We start from the raw sequence: 19,790 nt of genomic DNA, 5'->3' as shown, positions 1-19,790 counted from the left end.
ATTTAAAAACTCTACCACTAAAAGCATCTTAAATGTGAATAACAAATGACAGGGGGACATCAGATGGCACAAATTTTGGAGCAAGTGTTATATCCTTAATACTGAATAAACTCCCATTAATCAATGTAAAAAGATGGGTACCCAATGGAAGAAATAGAAATGGTCGCTAAAGGTATTAGAATCATTGAAAGCCCACTTCTAAAAACATAGTCATTTTCTTAATGAGCTATCACTTTCTCCCAATCAGATGAGCAATGATGAGCAGCCGCAGATCTCTCTCTGGTGCTGACTAGGGTACAGAGACAGAAGCAAGAGTGTCCCCGCCCCCGAGGGGAAGGGGAATCCATTTCAGCACGTTCTCGAGTCCAGTTGTGCAATAGGTTCCGAGACTTGAACATGGCCCAGAAATTTCACTTGTAGAGACTTATCTTAAGGAGGTAAGAAAATAACTATGTTTTTCTTATTGCTGCTACAGCAAATTACCATAAATCTAGTGGCTTAACACAATGCAGTACCAACATATTACCTTCTCATTCTGGAGGTCAGAAGGCCGAAATGGGTCTTGTCTAAAATCACAGCAGAACTATGTTTCCTTAGGAGGCTCTAGGGAAGAATCTGTTTCCTAAGCTTTTCTAGCTTCTAGAGGTGGCCTGCTTCCCTGGGTCCTGGGCCTTTCCTCCACCTTCAAAGTCAGCAGCTGGCTGGTGCCCTCTCCTTGCCTCCACCTCTCCGCCACCCCTTCCTCTTTCCCCTTCTCCTCCTCCTCCTCCTCCTCCCTTTTCTCTCTCTCTCTTTCTCTCTTTCTCCCTGTCCCTTACAAAGATCCTCTTGATTGCACTGGTCTTGCCTGGATACTCCTCTCCCTCTTAAGGGCCTTAACGTAACCAGAGCTCATTTGCTGTGTGAGGTACGTAGTCACAGTTCCAGGGAATAATAGAACCCGGACATCTTTGGGGACACTACTCTGCGCGTCACAGTGTATGAGGAGGACATGGGTCTTTGGAGACTAGGCTTACAGGAAGGTGTCTCTCTTGAGAAAGGTACTCTCCAGTGTTTCTGCCTCTCTCTCCTCCTGCCTGAAGCTGGGGTGTGACGGCTGGTGCTTCGGCAGACATTCTGAACTGTAAGGCGACCTTGGGGATGGAAGGTGGGTGGAAGAGAAACAGCGAAGCATGGGTTCCCGAGGCCCCCATATGGCCGCCTCCAGACTTCTTTTAGCAAATACATTTCTACCTTGTTTAAGCCACTGTTACTTTGTTATGTTTTGTTTTTCTGTAATGTGCTGCTGAACCTAATCCCAATCCCTCAAAACTAAACACAACTCTTTTCTCAAATTCCAAGTCTGAATCTCCTGGACTACTACTACCCTTTGGTCAGCATGGATATAGCCATTGCTGAAACAGAGTTTTGGAAAGATGAACAGTGTTTTTATCATGTGTTGACCAGACACTAGCCTTCAGCTCTTCCTGCAGGCGGAGCTGCGCAATCTCAATATTAACCCGGGCTTTCAGCGATATTTCAGAGCTTTGACCACATTTGACTGTAGTACCACCAGGAGAACCAGGGCAAGCAGGGAGTTCTAGTCCTGAATAACTTGAAATAGGCCATGTGTTAATCTCCCCTTTTTTGTTTATTCAGTGGGAGGAGGGGGGGCAGAGAGATAGACTCCCACATGTGCCCCACTTGGGATCTACCCGGCAAACCCACTAGGGGGCAATGCTCTGCCAATCTTGGTGTTGCTCCGTTGCTCAGCAACTGAGCTCTTCTTAGCACATGAGGTGGAAGCCATGAAGCCATCCTCAGCACCTGGAGCCAACTTGCTCCAATTGAGCCATAGCTGTAGGATGAGGAGAGAGAAAGAAAGAGAGAAAAGGGGGGGGGGTGGAGAAGCAGATGGTTGCTTCTCATGTGTGCCCTGACTGGGGATCAAACCTGGGACATCCATATGCCGGGCTAACACTATTCACTGAGCCAACTGGCCAGGGCCAACCCCTCTTATTTAACATACATTATCATCTGCGATAACAAATAACAAGATAACTTTCCATACCAAAGATCTGGTCTGTCTTACTATCAAGATTCAGAAGTGGCCCCAAGAAGTAACCAACTCCGTCAAAACCAACATTTGGAAGAAAAACTAGCATAGTTATTAGCTATCCTAAAAATGCAAATTATCAATTTTGATCAACATTCCTTAATATGTTGATCAGATGTTTATTTAAAATCCATGATGTGCCCATCACAGTGAGTCAGGGAGGCAGAGCTGAGGAGACAGAGGTGGGGGAGGGTCTCTCATTAAGAACCCCTCACAGGCACTAACGGAGAGGCTGACAGGCCAAGAAAGGAGTGCAAAGGCATTATTGTTTTGTTTTATTTTTCTCAGGAGTCATGAGCTAACTGTGTGATCCTTTACAGCAGCTACCCCGCGCTGGGGTTTCCTCACACAGCTCTTTCCTCATTCACTGTCTGCTGTCCTCTCTGTATGAATTCCAGCAAAGTCTGTAATTGTCCACAGCCTCAAATCTAATCCATTTTGGATGTAGCCAGTACCTGGGGCAAGGGCCATGAGGAGGAAACAGAGCCAGAAAGAATAAACTCGCGTCTGACCAGGTGGTGGTACAGTAGATAGAGTGTTGGACTGGGATGCTGAGGACCCAGGTTTGAAACCCTGAGGCTCCTGGCTTGAGCAGAGGCTCACCAGCTTGATCATGGGCTCACCAGCAGTGCAGGGTCACTTGCTTGAGCATGGGATCATAGACATGACCCCATGGTCACTGGCTTGAGCCCAGAGGTCACTAGCTTGAGCAAGGGATCACTGGCTTGGCTGGAGCCCCTCCCCCCCCCCCACTCAAGGCACATATGAGAAAGCAATTAGTAAATAACTAAAGTTCTGCAGCCATGAATTGATGCTCCCTATCTGCCTCCCTTCCTGTCTGTCTTTCTCTCTTGTTTAAAAAAAAAAGAAGAAGAAACTCGCAATGGGTTTTATATATATTTATTCTGTCTTTTTCCTAGTTATTGGGTTCTCCATTTCGAAATAGTCTCAGAATGTTCTCAGAACAAAAGCCAGCCTCTCTCGGTGTGGAGTTGACCCATTTGAAGTGAGGTTTGCACGTTAGAAATACGCCTAGCTCCTGACAACATGCCCCTCTTGAAGTCTTCTGACATGGGTGGGACCTGGAGCTTAGAGTCACACCCCAGGCTGACCGACTGTGTCCACCCAGCAGTGCCCGGTCACAGGCCGGCTTCAGAGCCACACGACGTGCTGTCAGGGCATCTGCTGTAACTGGGTGACAGCAAAGCCAGGAAGCAAGTATAAGCTTGTTATAAATCAGAAGAGAACATGGAAGTCCTTAGCGGTCCCTTTGGTCCCTGGGCAGAGCCGTCAGGTGCTGGAAGCAGTGGTACAGGTGGATGTTTCTCCTGAATCGAGACAAGAGCAGGAAAAGGGAGGCGGCGCTCACAGCAGGCGCTGGGAGGGCCTGGAGGTCAGGTGCTTGGGCTCGTTTCTCTTGTCTCCTGAGGGAGGGGGTGAGCACCGTGATCATAAGGTAAGTCACAGAAGAGAGAGGCCTGGGCACTCAGGGTGATGGGAGGCGTTCCAGGTTGAGGAAGAACAGGGTCCCCTGCCAACAGCACTGTCCACAGGCTGAGGGCTTGATTCCAGCACCCCTCTTCTCTTTCTGCATCATCTCCTTAGTGACCTCACCCAAGCCTCGCTGCTGGAGGTACGTTCCTACACATCAATGACTCTAAGTTAACATCTCCACCCTGCTCTCTGCCCAAAAATCCAGACTCACATGTCCTCCAGCGTACTTGGCATCTCCACTTGGATGGCTGCTATACACGGTCTACGTATCTCAGAGAAAACAGGGCCAACAAGTGAGCCGGGTTCCCTCCCCACCTGCTCCCCAGCTCAGTCAGCCCAAGCCCTGCCCTGCATCCAGTTAAGCTGGAGTCCCTGGAGCCAATCCCGCCCCCTCCTGTTCTCACACTCCACTCCCGTCCCTCTGAGAGGAGCAGGGGCCGTGCCTCCCAGGTAAACACTGAGCCCACTCACGTCTCTCGGTCTCACTGCCGCCACTGGGCCCGGCCAGCATTCAGTCCCTCCAGCCCACCCACAGTGGCTCCCGGCTGGTCCCTCCGCTTCTCCTCCTGTCCCTCCGCCGCCCCTTCTCCACCCAGCAGCCCTGCAGACCCCTCCCCTTCTCAGAGCCCTCCGGAGGCTCCCCAGGGGGGCGTGACCCCAGCCTGGGCAGGCTCGTCTCGGACTGCCCTTGGTCCTCAGTCTCCATTACACGCGCCTTCCTTCCGCCTGTCCCCATCTCGGGGCTTTGGCATCGCTGTCGCTCTGTTGAGGATGCACTTCCTCCAAATACTCACCCAACAGCATCCTTCTTGCTGTTCAGGCTTCCATGCAAATGTCATCCAGCTTCCCTCCTGATCTCCGTAGGCCCTGCCCCCTTCTCCTCTTTGCCCCACGTTATCTTCGTTATTGCACAGTTCTTCCTTGATTTCGTGTGACTGCCTGGTTACTTGTGTAGCTTCTCCCTGAGGGTGTGAGCTCAGACAGGGCGAGGACTGCTCCCACCGGGAGGAGCCGCACTGGGCACAGTAGCAGCTTAACAAATGCTGTTGGAATGAATAAATGAAGAAATGACCAGGCTCCCCCAGCCTTGGTTCCCCGGGTGTGACATGGCCGTCTCTGTGCTAAGTCTTGGGGGTGTCGTGACAGTGACCTGAGGGCCGGTATGTATGGAGCCCTTGTGAGCACTGCATCTCCTTCTAGGTGTACAGAATCAGAATCCTGGCCCCGGCCAGTTAGCTCAGTTGGTTAAGAGCATCGTCCCAAAACAACAAGGTTGCGGGTTTGATCCCTGGTCAGGGCACACATGAGAAGCAACCAAAAAATGCATGACTGACTGGAACAGCAAATGAATGTTTCCCTTCCCTCTCCTTTCTCTCTCCCTTCCTCTCTCTCCCTTCCTCTCTCCCCCTTCCTCTCTCTGTCTTTCTAAAAATCACCCTGGCCGGATAGCTCAGTTGGTTGGAGCATTATCCCGGAGCACGGAGGTTGCTGGTTTGATTCCCCGGTCAGGGCACATATAGGAGCAGCTCAGTGTTCCTGTCTCTCTCAAAAAAGAAAAAAGAATCAGAGCAGGACATCAGAGCAAAACCCTCCTGCCCTGACTCCCCCTGAAGTAGAGCGTGCTGAATAGTAAACGTCCCCTGCACAACGCTTTGTGGATCGGCCTGCGCAGTTGATGGTTTCTCTCCTCCACACCTGCACTGGCTCCTCTCCATCTGTCCCTCCAGGGCCACCCTCCAGCCTCCAGCCTCCTCTCCTGGCTCTGCTCCCTTAAAACTGTCACTGCGGGCTGCATCGGCGGGCTCACTGGGTGGCACCAGCAGATCAGAGAAGAGCTCACAGCACTTACTCCCTGGTAGACCTTGGTCTGATAGTGGCTGTGTCCTCCCGGACGCAGTGGCTCCTGTCCACCCAGCCTCTCCTAGAACACCCACCCCCTCTGGGCTCCAGGCACTACTCTCTCCTCCCACCACGGTGAGAACTTCTCCAGCTGATGCTCTAGCTCCTTGCTGCTCCCCCATCCCTTCGCCTGACTACACCATGGACCACGGCGCCTTCACTGCCCTCCCCCCACCTGTGGTGTTGGTAGGGCCCCACTGCTCCCGTCCGGGGACCTCGCAGCCACAGCGTCCACGTGGCCATGCTTTCCGCAGTCAGTGGGCCTGCTTGTGCCGGAGCACTCACGCTTTCCTTTCTCGACTTCCACTTCCTGTCTGGCCTCATGTTCTCTGCCCCTCAGTGCCAAGACCGCCCCTTAACCACAGGGGACCCAAGTCATCTAGACGCTTGAAACAGAAGGCATGTTCTGCATTTGGAAGATGAACGTGCTCACATCTCCCTTTCCTGGCTGAGTCCGGCCCCTGGTTTTACTCTGGCTGCTGTGTGCGGGCAGTCAAGGTTCCTAGCAAACGGACTCGTCGTCGGGGGTCGCATGAGAACTACTGAGATCTGGCTTGTGCTCTGTGTTCCTTAGGTTTCTTTCCTCCAAGTTTGTTCTGAACCTAAGCTGCTTCTTGTCACTTTTCAGTATTTTAGGGATGGGGACATTAAAAAAACAATTAGATGTCTGTGAAGTATAAAATGGTATGTGTGTGTATGTGCATGTGTGATACATGGTGTGTTGCAATTGTGCATTGAGCGGGTGTGAATGTGTGAGTGTGTGAGTGTGAGTTGAGTGTATGCATGGGGATGGTGTGAATGTACATGCGTGTGTAGCAGGTGTGTTAATAAGGATTAGACAGTCACAGATGGTGCAGGGTGGGGTCAGGAATGTGATTGTCTATCTAGAAGAGAGGGGGCTGGGATGAGAGACTGGGAAGTGATGAGGAGGAAGCCAGCCCCTGCAGGCCACCATGTCCCTCCCTGTCCCCTCATGGGGGTGCATTATTGATCTGAGAGTCAGTCTGCAGAAGCCAGAGAGACAAATGTGGATGCCTGACTTGGGGGACCCCCCCAGGTCCCCTCTGTCTCAGGTGGCTGGCTGCACATTTCTCTCAAGTCCTCCAAAGCCAGAACCTGACCCCTCACGTAAATGCCTGAAGAAGGAAAGGACTAAGGATTTCGGGAGTGAGTGGGGCAGGGGAGGCGGGCAGTGTGGCCAGCGTCCTGGTTTCTCACTGATGACTGGGACAGGGAGTGCCATCCTCCCTGCCTCTGGTTACCCAGGGCCCTCGCCAGCCCTCAGCAGGGGCAGGACACACACGCCTCTGACCAGCTCCTGCCACGCCTGCCACCACTTCTGTCTTGTGGCGGTCCGCACCCTCTGCCCGCCCAGACCTCTGCCCTCAGCATTTGGGGCTGTTGTTCAGGGTGGGGTCAAGGTGAAGGTCCCTGGGGAGGCAAGGTATCAGAAGACCCCAGAGAAGCCCAAAGCCTCTGGTCCACCCATGAAAGATGGGGAGCTGGGGAGACAGGGGTGCGCTGCTGTCCTGCACACAAGCCCGTCCAGGACAGTGACCCACAGCCGAGGAGCAGTGGCTGCGGACTGGCCCAGCAGTGCACCACCCACCAGGGCAGATTACAGGGAGGGTTCACGGCTGGCTGGGGCCAGGAGCCCCAGAATGAGAACAGGGATGGAGGGAAGGGGCAGCCTCCTGCTGCCGGGAAACCATGAGATCATTGCTCAGCAGCTCTGAGGTCATTTCCCTTTAGCGCTTGAGCCTGGTTCTTTTTCTGAGTCATGCTTGGATCTCAGCCCCTGCTGAGATCAGCACAGTGCTTTGCACATAGGTGGAGCCAGCGCTTGCTGGTGACTTTTGCTCTCCTAAGACCCTTTTCCCATTCTCAGAGACTTGCTGTCCAGCCCTCTCCTTGATCTGGATATAAATGTCCGATGTCACACTGTGTCCTTAGTGTGGTTGCTGCAGGCTGCTCTGTTAGAGTCCTTGACTCTACATCCATTACTTCCCTCCTCCATCTGTCTCTTCTCACTGTTTCCCATTGACCCTAAGAACCTCCCTCTCTGTGAACCTTTTCCTGACATCGAGTCAGATGAAACTGACCACTCCTTGTCTGTGGCCACATCGTGCCCCGCAAATACCCCAATCAGAGCCCTGGAAGCCCACACTAGCGCACCTCTTTGTTTAAGGGCTGGGCCGTCTTATTCATCGGGTAAATGAATGAACATGCTCCATTTGGAATAATGGCCTGATGATGATAAAGTCAACATTTACTAATCACCTGCTGTGTGCTGAAGGACACAGGACTGAACCTCATCACCCTCGTGTCCATGTTCTCAGACTGTGCTTGTCTCGTGTCTTATAGAAACTGGAGCTGAGGAAGGGCAAGGCACATCCCCAAGGCCACAGAACTGGTGGGCGGGGGACCTGGATTCACACCCAGGCCACCTGCCTCCTGGCCGCTCCGTGGGACAAGCCAGGCTAAGGGTGTGGCTGTAGCTGGGATGGAGAAGGGGAGATCTCGGGGTTCTTTGGAGGTTTTCTGATCTTTTGTATCCTGAACTGGAAGTTGATCTGGGAGCAGATCAATGACAGAGAAGATCCCAGACTGACACTGGAAAGGATGAGATCCTCTCTCTGAATGAAACGGAGAAACTGGAGAGAGCCAGACTAGAATGAGCTCCGAACTGTCCCGGGGTCAGGCGGGGAGGAAGGCCTAATTCCACGTTGGGGCTCTCTGCCCAGGAGATCAGCTCCGTGCGAGCTCCCACTGTGGGCAGAGGGAGGTGCGCCTCAGCTGTAAGTGGAAAGGGAGGGAGACTAACCAGCAGTCCGTGGTGTGCCCAGTCAGGGCAGGGACTGCACTCAGTGTCCGCCTCCATGTCCTCATTTTTATGCTTAGACCAGAATCAAGGGTAGATTCTGAGATTGGCCCCATTTTGCAGGTGGGTAAACTGGGGCTCAGGAGGACTGAGTAACTCATCCGAGGTGATGCGCTCACAAGTGGCAGAGCCGGGGTTTGAACCCAGGTCTGAGTGATTACAAAAACTTAAGTTCATTTCACCAAGATGGAGCTCCAGAGAACTGGAACTGGAATTAGTGCATCATCAGTAAAACCTTTGCCTTAAGACCCGGTGTCCCAGACTCAGCTTGCTCCCTGGCCTGCTCACCCTCCCTGCTGTGCATGCCTCACCTGCCCCAAGGTGTGCACAGACATCCAGCGCACTTGGCCGTTGCAAGCCCTCAAGCACGCTCTGGACATGTATCCATATTATTGCCCTAGTAATATGGTTAGGTGGTGGGTGACATTCCAGGCAAGCTACTGCAGCCCGCAGGCCTGGGCGTCATCGAGACGACCGCTTGATTCTCCTCTCCTGCTCTCCCCAAGAAAGTCTTAACCCCATAGATTAATTTTTTTTTTTTTTGTATTTTTCTGAAGCTGGAAACGGGGAGAGACAGACAGACTCCCGCATGCGCCCAACCAGGATCCACCCGGCCCGCCCACCAGGAGGCGATGATCTGCCCCTCTGGGGCGTCGCTCTGCCTCGACCAGAGCCACTCTAACGCCTGGGGCAGAGGCCAAGGAGCCATCCCCAGCGCCCGGGCCATCTTTGCTCCAATGGAGCCTTGGCTGCGGGAGGGGAAGAGAGAGACAGAGAGGAAGGGGGGGGTGTGGAGAAGCAAATGGGCGCTTCTCCTATGTGCCCTGGCCGGGAATCGAACCCAGGTCCCCCGCACGCCAGGCCGATGCTCTACCGCTGAGCCAACCGGCCAGGGCCCCCATAGATTAATTTAAATGTAAAGTATCCACAAACCATGTTTTTAGACTCAAATCCGCACAAATAAGGTGACCACTAGACAACACGAGAAGGCTATATAAAGCCCTGATGCCTTCCAGCCCTCCGGGGAGAGCCCAGCAGCCTTCAAAACATTTATAATGCTCTCTGATGCCACTGGACACCCGGCCCTAGATCACATCTCTCCAGGGCCGCAGCTCTGCTTATTTGTCTTTCATTTCTGCCTTTGGCTGGAGTAGAAGGCAGTCATCAGCAGCGGCCGCCCTGGGGGAACAGACGCTACACCCACCGTGACGCGATCCTCCGCTCCCGCGCTGCGGCCCCAGCAGTGCGGCCACAGTCAGCCTTTTCCTTAATAAGCTGATCACTGGGCTAAATCCCCAGCGCTCTGCACCTCGCCCAGGACGCTTTTGATTGACAAAACTAATCTCTCCCCCACCCCCACATCTGCCGCTGCCCACATCCTCTTGCAAATCATGTACTCGGCTGCTGACAATTACACAGAAGACGTGGGATTGGGACGCAGGGGGGTTATGAGGTTATGAATCAATCGCGGGGCTGGGGTGAGATAACAGTCCGGGGGAGCCCATTCCGGACGCCTCACCACAACCCTCGGAGCCTCCGGTTGATTTATGAGTTGGTAATAACCTCGCCTGGTCTCCTGCCCCCTATTATTTTTCATAATGCGGACGGAAGCTTTACATTTCAGAGAAGGCGGAAGCGCAGGGGATGGAGCGAGAAGGAAGGCCCCACCCGGGGTTTCCGTGGGCTGGTGTCTTCCCTGCTGTGTGGGACGCGGGCGCTAGGGGCGCAGTCGCCACATGCCCGCGCAGGGCAGGGCGGCAGGCCGCTTGCCAGGCTTGCAAGAGGACCCAGGGAGGTGGCCCTGGCGGGACCAGGCTTAGGACTGGGTAAGGCGGTGATGCCTGGTGTCTCTGGGCTCAAAACCATATTCCTTGTTTATATGGTTCAAAACCATATTCTGGATTTAATTCCTTTAACTGTTCAAAACCAAGTCAGCTGCAGAAAACGTTCTGTTCAGAAGTGAGAATCACACACAACCGCAGCCAGTCACAGGGCAGCTTACACTCTGCAGGGGGAAGCCAGGGAGCCGGCAGCAGCAGCAGGGACAGCAGGCTGACCAACCGCCGCTTGAAGACCTCACCTTGCCTTCTAGTGGCTTTTCTCTTCAAGTGACAGCCAGAGTTGAATGAGGGAAAACAGACAGTCTGGGTAGCTGCCTAATATGTTTTAATGCCTTTATTTGTTGAGATTTCTTTTTGCCCCCTGCCTAAAAAAGTGTATTTTGAAAGAAACCAATGCCATTGGATAAAAACCCTGAACCTTTTATCTAAAGCAGTGGTTGCAAATGTCCATCTAAGGTTGGTGCTGGTCTGTGATGAAGTTTTCATGGGCCCCCCAAAAATTGAGAGACATTTTTTAATGTAGTGAATATGTACAAGTGGATGAGTACATACTGCATGATGTCAGTTTGACTGTAACCATTGATCAGTAAGTATTTATAAAACCCCAGCTCTCTGCCAGGCCTCTGTTGGTGCTGGAAATAGAACAGCCTCACAGAGACTTGCACTCTTAGAGCTGTAGTTTAGCAACTGTTATGGGTTGAACTGTGTCTTTCTAAAAATACATGTGTTGAAGCTCTAACCTCTAAAACCTCAGGATGTGTGACCTTATTTGAACATAGGGTCGTTGCATATGTAATGAGCTAAGATGAGCTAGTTGGGGTGGGCCCCAGTCCAGGATGACTGGTATCCTTATAAAAAGAAAGAAACTTGGATTTGGAGGTGTGCACACAGGGTGAAGGCCATGAAAGATAAAGGCAGAGAGAGGGTGATACCTCTAGAAGCCCAGGAGCACCAAAATCTGCCAGCAAAACACCAGAAGCTAAGAGAGGCCTGGAACAGACTCCGTCACAGCCATTAGATGAATCAACCTCGCTGACGCTTGGATCTCAGACTTCAGGCCTCTGGAACTGTGGGACAACACATTTATTTCCCTTGTTTAAGTCACTTTATGACTTCACTATGGCAGCATCAGGAAGCTAATATGGAGGGCAGGCAGACACTGATCAAACAATCACATTGTGACTGTCTAAATCCAAACCGAGGTAAGTGCTCCAGAGAGAAGGAACCCCATTATGCAAATGAAAGCCAGAAGATGCGGACCTGCTGTGGAGAACAGTGAAGGCTGTCCTGAGAAGTCAGAGCCAGAAGACGGCAGAAGTCAGGAGGGGAGAGGTGGACTATGACTCGGTTAGACACTTGGCTCCAACACAAGGTTCCTAACATGTGGGCTGTCCCGGTAGCTAAAGCGTGTGAATTCTGTAGCAGGCACTGTGTTAGCGTGGCACTCGCAGACTTTCCTTGGCCCCTCAGAGCCTACACGGCAGGTCCAGTTATCACTATCCTCATTTTCAGATGAGGAAACAAAGGCCCAGATGAGAAAAGTGACCCGATAATAAAACAGTCCCATTTCAGCAACACCACGGGCCAGGCTTTGTGGCGAGGGCTTCGTCTGTGTGATCTTGTTCTATCCTGTCAGTATTTTCTTCGCCCAGTGGACTCATGAAGAAATGGAGATTAGGTGGGTGGTGGTCAAGGAACCTGCTCAGGGTCACACAGCTTGTAAATGATATAGCGTGAATCGAACCCGGGTCTGCCTGACCGCATGAACGCTGCGGACTTGTGGCTGCGTGTGCTTGGTAAGCAAGTGTGGACTTGTTAACTTCGTCATGCTTTTCCTTGAAAAAACTGAACTAGACACCTCAAACACGCCACTAGATCTTTCTTCACACTCGTCCCTTCGCCTGTTCTTCCTCTGTCTCCTGGCCGCTGGTCGCTGTGCCCGCCTCCAAAGCCCAGTTTAACAGTTCCTCTTGCTTTCTCTGCTAGTTTAATAGTTGCATTTAAAAAAAGATTTTTTTTAAACTAAAGCATAAAAGGAAGGTCTAAAACTATAAAGACTGTCCTACTTAGAGTATCCTTCAATTTATCTATAACAAGGAATTCTTCCAAAGCTTTGAATATAGAAAGTGCTCAATAAATGATTAGCTAAGTAGCATATAATAGCAAAAAAAATAGATAGATAGATAGATATAATGTAGTAGCAATTATTATCACTAAATTAATGTTTCTGCTTTAGAGGAAAAAATGAAAGCAGAATATCAATTTTCCAGTTATTCTTCTATATAGTAGTCAGAAAATTATTCAGAAATAAGAGAGGCAGAATGGTGGAATGGAAATAACATTTGGCATGAGATTGTCTGGATGTCAACCTTCACTCAAATAGGTACTCGTATGTGGCCTTGGGTCTCTCTGGGCCTAATTTTTTAAATGCATATAATAGTTATTATATTTTACACAATTATTGTCAAGAGGATATGTGACAACAGGGTCAAGTGCACAGCTCTGGCCTGGTGCACAGTGGGCACTTGGGAGAGTCACTCCCCTTCACGATCATTGCCCTGCAAGTGGCCCCTACATGAGCAGAAGAGAGAGCATAAAACTGCCTTCCGCACTGGCAGGTGCAGCTGAGACCTCAGCCCGTAGGTGAGGATCCACTGTCAGACTTGACGGAGGAGAGCCATGACCTTGACAGAGGAGAGCCATGGGGTCGCTCACAGCTGGAGCCATCTTATCTTTTGTTGGGCTCAGGAGACTGTTTACCCACAGGGAAGTGACTCTCCCCAGTGGGGAGGGTTGATGAGTATGTTATCAATGACTTCGGCTATCAGTACTGTGATATATAAGCTACTAAGTTTCAGGTAACTTGAAATTTGCAGGGGACTGGAACCTGTCTTTTTTCCAAATTCCCATCATCTAATCTGGGCACAGAGTGATACAATACCTTGGGAAGAATGGGGGAAAGTTTCTGGTAGGACCTGCCTGTGTTCTGACTTACTTGGGAGGAAGTTCTGTGTATCCCTAAATCTTCAGGGAAGCTTAAGACAAAGCCCAGAATGGAATCCTTTTATAACAAGAGTCTCCCCAAAACCTGAAAGGGAGCTCCTTACAATATTGGAAGATCTTACCGGCTTCCTCAAATCCAGTTTACATCGATCTAGAGCTGATATGACTTGGGAAGTGGCCAGGAAGAGATCACTGAGTCTCACTCTGCACAAGGGAACAGTAAGTGACATGAGGAAGGGGTGCAGGCTGTCACCCTGAGTCCAGGACTGTGTGAACAGCCTGGTACCCACTCTGAGGCCCTGGGGCTGGTCAGGTGACCAGAGATAGATAATTTGAGACCTATGGGAACGCCTCCCACTCGTTACTCCTCAGGAAAAAGGCTGCTTTGCGAGTCCTGCCCTCACTCTCTTCTGCCCCTTCCCTGGGGAGCAGAGATCCTGGGGCCTGGAGGTGTTCCCATATCCTCTCCACTCTTCATCTGCAACCGGGATTCTCCACCTCTGTCTCAGAGACCAACTCTTCCCTCTCTGCTCCTCAGAAGGAAACGTATTTCTCTTAGTGCAAAAGTAATATATAGTATCAGTCTTCTATGAATGCCAATAATAAGGAAATGTGAAGAATGGGAATTTCCTATAATGTGGCTCACCCCTCTCCCCAAGACAACCTATAGTTAACAGTTTAAATATCCAGAACTTTTCTTGTCCATATCTGTATATATCTATACATATTTAGGTAGTAAAATAGAAATATAAATATAGTAAATATATAGTTACATGTATTTAAAGTCAATACAAATATAGAAATACAAATATATAGATAGAAATACAAATATTATATAGAAATACAATTATAAAAATGTCATTTTACAATATGTACTGTTCTCAATATACTTTACTTAATACAATAGGTATTCAATAAATAGTTGCTGAACGATGACCCATAATTTATGTATTCACTCCCCTACTAAAGAACTTTTGAGTTGTGCCCAAACACCCTTTCAATAAACATAATTATATATATAAATGATATAATTGAATACATACATACAACGCATATAGAAACAGTAGCACCGCTGTGTGTCATAAACTTGTACATAAATACACTAACGAACCTCTCACACTGTGGATCAGTCTTCCGGGGCTCTCTGGTGTATTTCATGGATATCCCTGGAATACATGTTGATAAATTTGCCTTTAAAAGAAAACTTTAAGCCAAGTGTTTTAGGATCGTTGGGAATAACGGATAACCATCCCACATTTGGTCCTAAGGTTTTCATTTTGATTTAAGTCGTTGGCAGGGCAGCCTAAGATAAGAACCAGAACCCAATAGGGATTACAAAGGGCGATGATTAATTTTGGATAGACCAGAGAAATCATTTTCTTGAAATTTTTTTTTAGAATAAGAAGGAAAGAATGATCGGGGGAGAGAAGAAAGAAGGAGGGAAGACAAAAGAGAAAAATACTTTCTCCTGAGGGTTATTTGGACTAGGCTTGTCTGATTCTACAGTGTGATCATTGTAGAACTTTTAATGGACATAATAGTAAGATTTTGCTCCCTTACTTGCTCCTGGGACTGAACACGCAATGGTTTACTTTCTGCCACCAGGCTGGAGGCTGGCCCCTTCTGGATTAGTCCTCGGAAGCCTAGACTCCCCTACTCCTACAGAACGAGTGTCCACAGCCCTAGGCGTTGTCTGTTTGCTGATGTCCCCACGCCGTGCCAGCAGCGTGTGAGGGACAGCAGGGAGAGGGGTGCCGCCGCTGACTGAGGGCAGTGGCCCAGGGCAGTGGGGGTGGCAGCCCATCTCTGAACCTGGGTCCGAGGACAGTCGCACCAGTCCCCAGATGAAGACACTGACTGTCACGGTGTCTGTGCCTGGGAAGAGGAACCGAGGCCTGTGGAAAAGGGAAAGGGCCTCTGTGACTTCCCCTTTTTTGCCAAAAAAGAGTGCTTACACGGGGTCCTTCAGTTCTGTGAATGCAGATGGGGCTCTGGTGGTCTGGGGAGACAATTAGGCTAGACACTGAGCCCACAGAGCCAAAAGAGGGGAGGAACCCAGACAATAGTGCTGCCGGCTGGGGCGGGGTGGAGGGGGAACGGATACGACAGTGAGGAAGGAGTTTCAATGTGAGTGAATACTAATTAGTGACATGGATATTAATGATGACAGTAATTAACAGGGGAAAGGAAGGGCTGTCATTGTCCCAGGGTGAGTAATCAGTCTTGGCAGGTGATAAATAACAGTTCAGCCAGCTCAGCAGAAAGATAATCCGTCCGCCCCGGGGAGAGCTGTTGCTGATGCTGGAAACCTCCCCGTTTCCAGGCAACCCACAAAAAAAAGAACTATTTTTCTTTGGAGGAAAAAACAGGTTAGAGTCTCTCCCCCACCCCCAACTTGGGATTACAGTTCTTATTTGATTTCTGCTTTGTTCTTCATTTCCGAGGACAAATGTTGAACTTGTATCATTTGGAGGAAATGGACCCGACACGCACAAGCACACATAGACATGCTCTCCCTTTCTCTCAAAGAATGGGAACGAGGAGGAGGGTTTGGGATAGAAAGTTTAGCTTATAGATGTCAGCCCGGGGCAAGGATGGGGGGGAGCTTAGACATCTTGCTTTTGAGGTTGAAGTGTTGGGGGCCTTACAGGGCCATGCCGGTGACGGCTGGTCTGAGGCCAGGGGTCGGGGGCACATAGAAAGAGAAGGATGGGACCCTGGCAGTTTATTGTGCAGGGTTCACTGACCTTCAAAGAGCCCAGGAGAAACAAAATCTACAGGCGTTCAGACCTGGATCGGTCTCCCCTCTGGCAACCAGTCAAACTTCAGGAAACTTTATTTCTGGGTAAAGGACGGTAGATCTTTTAATGGACATAATATTTAACCCTTCTGCTGGCTCTCCAGTCTTTCAGATGGGACTCCATCCCAGGAGGGCTACCGGCAGGCCCTCTCCCTCCCATTGAGACTCAGACCCATGCCAGGACTCAGATAGCTAGAAATGTTGCCATTGGGGGCTGTTTTCCATCACACATCCCATCGTGAAGTGGCAAAGCCACCATCAAAGGTCTGCACTGGTTTAAAGTGAGATTTGGGGGGTGACAAAGGTGGATTGATCAGAAGTTCAGAATCCTCCAGAAAACTGGACTTTTCTCCTCCCGTGTGAACTGCGTGGCCCTAGGAAACATTGATTCTAGGTGCCGCATTTTCAAAGGGAGGCAAACAGGAGAGAGTGGTGACCACAGGGGTAAGGGGCTCCAGGGCCTATCACACAAAGGAACAGCTGAGGGACCCAGGCCCGTTTCACACGGAGGAGACACTCGAGAAGACGATGACAGCGTGTTAGGTCAACTGCCCAAATATTGGCAGAACTGTCTCATAGGGTGAGAAGGCCTAGGTTTGGTTCTCTAGCATCAGAGAACTATGCCAAACTAGAGCAAAAGAGAGTAGTCGCAGCGTAAGTCAAGTTTCTGCTCAAAGAAATCCAAGAGAGTTTAACTGGGACAGGCTAACTAGGAGGGGATCTGTGAGCTCCGAGGTTCCCGGATCTTTCTAAACAGAGATTACAGCACCTCTTGTCCAGGGTGTTGCTGTGAGGCTCGTGTTTGGCTGGCGTTGGAGTGAATACGTTTTAAAAAGTCCCCTCTGACTCTCAAGATTTTAGATTAGTTAAGAGAACACTAGATGCCAAAACAGGTAAGCCCCAGATTTCTGAGGCTTAACATGACAAACTTTCCATCAGGTCGGAGCCCAAAATGGGTATCGGTTTTCACGGTTGTTCAGAATCCCAGGCTCCTTCCCACGTGGCCCCACCCGTGCCTGGGCCCTGGAAGTCCTGTCCATTCAGCCAACAGATGGGAAACAACAGAGTGTGGAGCTATGGAGGGCCATGTGGGAGTGTTTACGGTCTGGGGCTAGAAGTGGCATCTCCTCATTTCCACTGTCAGGACGCAGCCCATACCAAACTGCAGCAAAAGCTGGAAGTGTCCTCTAGCTGTTGCCCATGTAGTAGGTGAATACATAGAGGTGTCTCTCACAGACCCCAGGGAGGCTCTCTTTCAGCGTGGGCCCATGCCAGAAGAAAGTAGAGATTTCTTCAGGAACCTGGTCAGCCCTCGTCCTTATGAGGAGCGAACTGAACAGGCCTCTTCCCACAGGAAACGGTCTGAGGGCCAGGCGTGATAAAACTTCACCAGCCTGTCTTGGGGGAGTCATCAAAATCTGTATTCGCAGGAAGTCCCCTACCAGTGCTTCCTAGAAATGTGGACACAAGATCATTCTGAGTCATCAGACATGAACCAATGAGTGGAAAGAGTTTGTTAGGATAGAAAAGCATCAGTATTACCTAGGTCTCCAGGTGTGTGCTAATTTGAATTAGGAGTCTCTTAGGTAACCGTATTTCTTCTGCCGCAGGGCTTAACACCTATGAGGTCTTCAGTCGAATTGTTTTATCATTGCAGGTACTGACATTGTGCAATGGCTTATGAAGAACCTTTCCATCGAAGACCCAGGTACTTGACCATCAACCCTGAGTTTATCCCCCCATGTCATCAGTGAACATCCCATAACCAGTTCCAGACTGGATTCTCCTACCCTCCTGAGAACTGGGCTTATCCATGTGAATTCCAAGATGTGGAATCACTCTACTTATGGATAAAATTAATTTATTTTTCTCCACTGAATGTCTGTCTTTAAATTTAAATCACCCTTTGAGAAAATGAGCAACCATTGAGAATGCCAACGAGACCAGTATAATAATGTGTGAAATGAGATGAAGTCTCGTTAGCCACAGCAATTAAAGATAAGTTGTAGCACTGTCACTGAACAGCCTTCTAGAACCGGCTATTAAAATTAGATTGCCTGATCCACAATTAAGATGTTTAATTATTTGCTAAGATGCCTTCTGTTTTCTGCTTCTGCAAGAAGTGAAGGAATGATTTTTTTTTCAACTTTAATTATGCATTGCAATTAGGAAAATTTTACCAGAAAAAAAACAACAAAACTCTGGCCAATAAAACAGTTTTCAAATCTGTCCTCCCACCAGTAAATAAGCAGTAAAATTTGTTTTCATGGCATAATTAGAAAGCGGGGAGTTCCAGAAAAGTGAAAATTCTAGATAAGTAGAGCTTGTGACCCATGCGTTGTTAGTTAATACTTTTCGGAATTTATTATTCACTCCCCGTCTTAACTGAGTATTCTTGCTGTCTATATTTCATATTTATAAATATCCACATGTGTATTCTGAGGGTCTTATGGATTAGACCTATTTGCCCTAAATTAAATGGCCTCCAAATACTATGCTTTTTAAAGATTTTTTTCAGGTGCCCTTTCTAGGTGTCTGGCCTTCAACTGTGATTGTTTTGCTGGGGTCGGTGTGTCAGCTCAGGCATTGCTATATTTTAATCTGATGCTGCTAATATACTATTGACTACTAAACAATCCAACTTCCCTAGAGTTTGATAAAATGTAGTTGCCAGAAACCTGAGTGCCAGAAAAGCAGGTCATTCATGAAAGTGACAGTAGCCTTTTTCTCCACCTTGATTAATGGCCACTGTCACGACTTGTGAAAATTCTTAATTCTCACTCAATTCTTTATCCACAGGGGAAAACTACCTGTGTTAATCCTTTTAAAGAAACAGCCTGAAACAACTAGCCTGTGTGTTATGCAGCCTGGACTTCTGATTGTCCACTAATAGAAATTGGACTGAATGAGTCTCTCCCCACTTAGTTACATGTATGTAAAGTCAACATTGTTTTTGGTTATGATGCTAAACTAAAGACCACCTTTCTTCATGGTGGCCTCTTCTTTTCCAAGAGCACGGTTTTCCTTGCCTTCTAAGTCATTGTATCACTGACATACTTTATTGTTGTTGTCAGTAGTTGTAGTAGCAGCAGTACTAATGGCAGTGGTCAGTAGTAGTGTTCTGAGAACCCTGACCCAGCTAGTGGCAGGCGAGTAGGCTCAGGAACCCTCCCTGGCCCTAGTACGAGAAGCTCCTGTGAAAGGTCCGGAATGCGGAGGTCATGTCTGTGGAGGTCTGTTAGACTCTAATGCCCCGAGAGAACATCCAGGCGCTGGGAAGTGTTTGGGCCTCTGGGCGGCGGCTGAGCAGGAGTTCAGAACAATCCAGCGCCCAGGAGTAGAAGGGTGGAAATGAGGCAAACTCGGGCCCTGGGAAGCTGGACGTGTCTAACTTCCACCTCTCTCTCCCTTCCTTCTTCCCATCTGCCACACTTCTGAGCAGAAGCCCCAAAGCTCAAAGAATGAAGCGTGAGTTCCAGCCCCTAGACTGGTGACAGGAGAGGCCCCTTCTTTTTTTTTAATTTATTTATTCATTTTTTAGAGAGGAGAGGGAGAGACAGAGAGAGAAGGGGGGAGGAGCTGGAAGCATCAACTCCCATATGTGCCTTGACTGGGCAAGCCCAGAGAGGCCCCTGCTTAGTGGACGGTGTTCTCCCTTTCCTGGGGAGGAGCAGCTGCAGGTGATGGAGCTGTTCATGTTTGCCGGGCCCATGATTCTTAAAGCCATATAGACTTGAAAGCACAAACTGGCCATCACTAAGCAAGGAAAATAAAACC

The 19,790-nt window shown here is 49.5% G+C and overlaps 1 protein-coding gene across 10 annotated transcripts in view; it reads left to right on the top strand.

The window, feature by feature from the left end:
* RGS6 (regulator of G protein signaling 6) overlaps positions 1–19,790 on the top strand; it is a 547,187-nt gene that overhangs the window by 434,229 nt on the left and 93,168 nt on the right. For 9 of the 10 annotated variants that reach the window (XM_066275020.1, XM_066275021.1, XM_066275022.1 and 6 more), the window contains one exon: positions 17,671–17,721. In XM_066275020.1, coding sequence (XP_066131117.1) covers positions 17,671–17,721 — 51 coding nt within the window. Of the gene's footprint in view, positions 1–15,499; positions 15,583–17,670; positions 17,722–19,790 lie in introns of those variants that run through there. The other variant, XM_066275024.1, reaches the window with a different exon arrangement.

Source organism: Saccopteryx bilineata, chromosome 4 (genome assembly GCF_036850765.1).
Source record: "Saccopteryx bilineata isolate mSacBil1 chromosome 4, mSacBil1_pri_phased_curated, whole genome shotgun sequence".
NCBI lineage: Eukaryota > Metazoa > Chordata > Mammalia > Chiroptera > Emballonuridae > Saccopteryx > Saccopteryx bilineata.
Note: the sequence above shows the minus strand (reverse complement) of the source record. Positions and strands in the feature narration are given on the sequence as shown.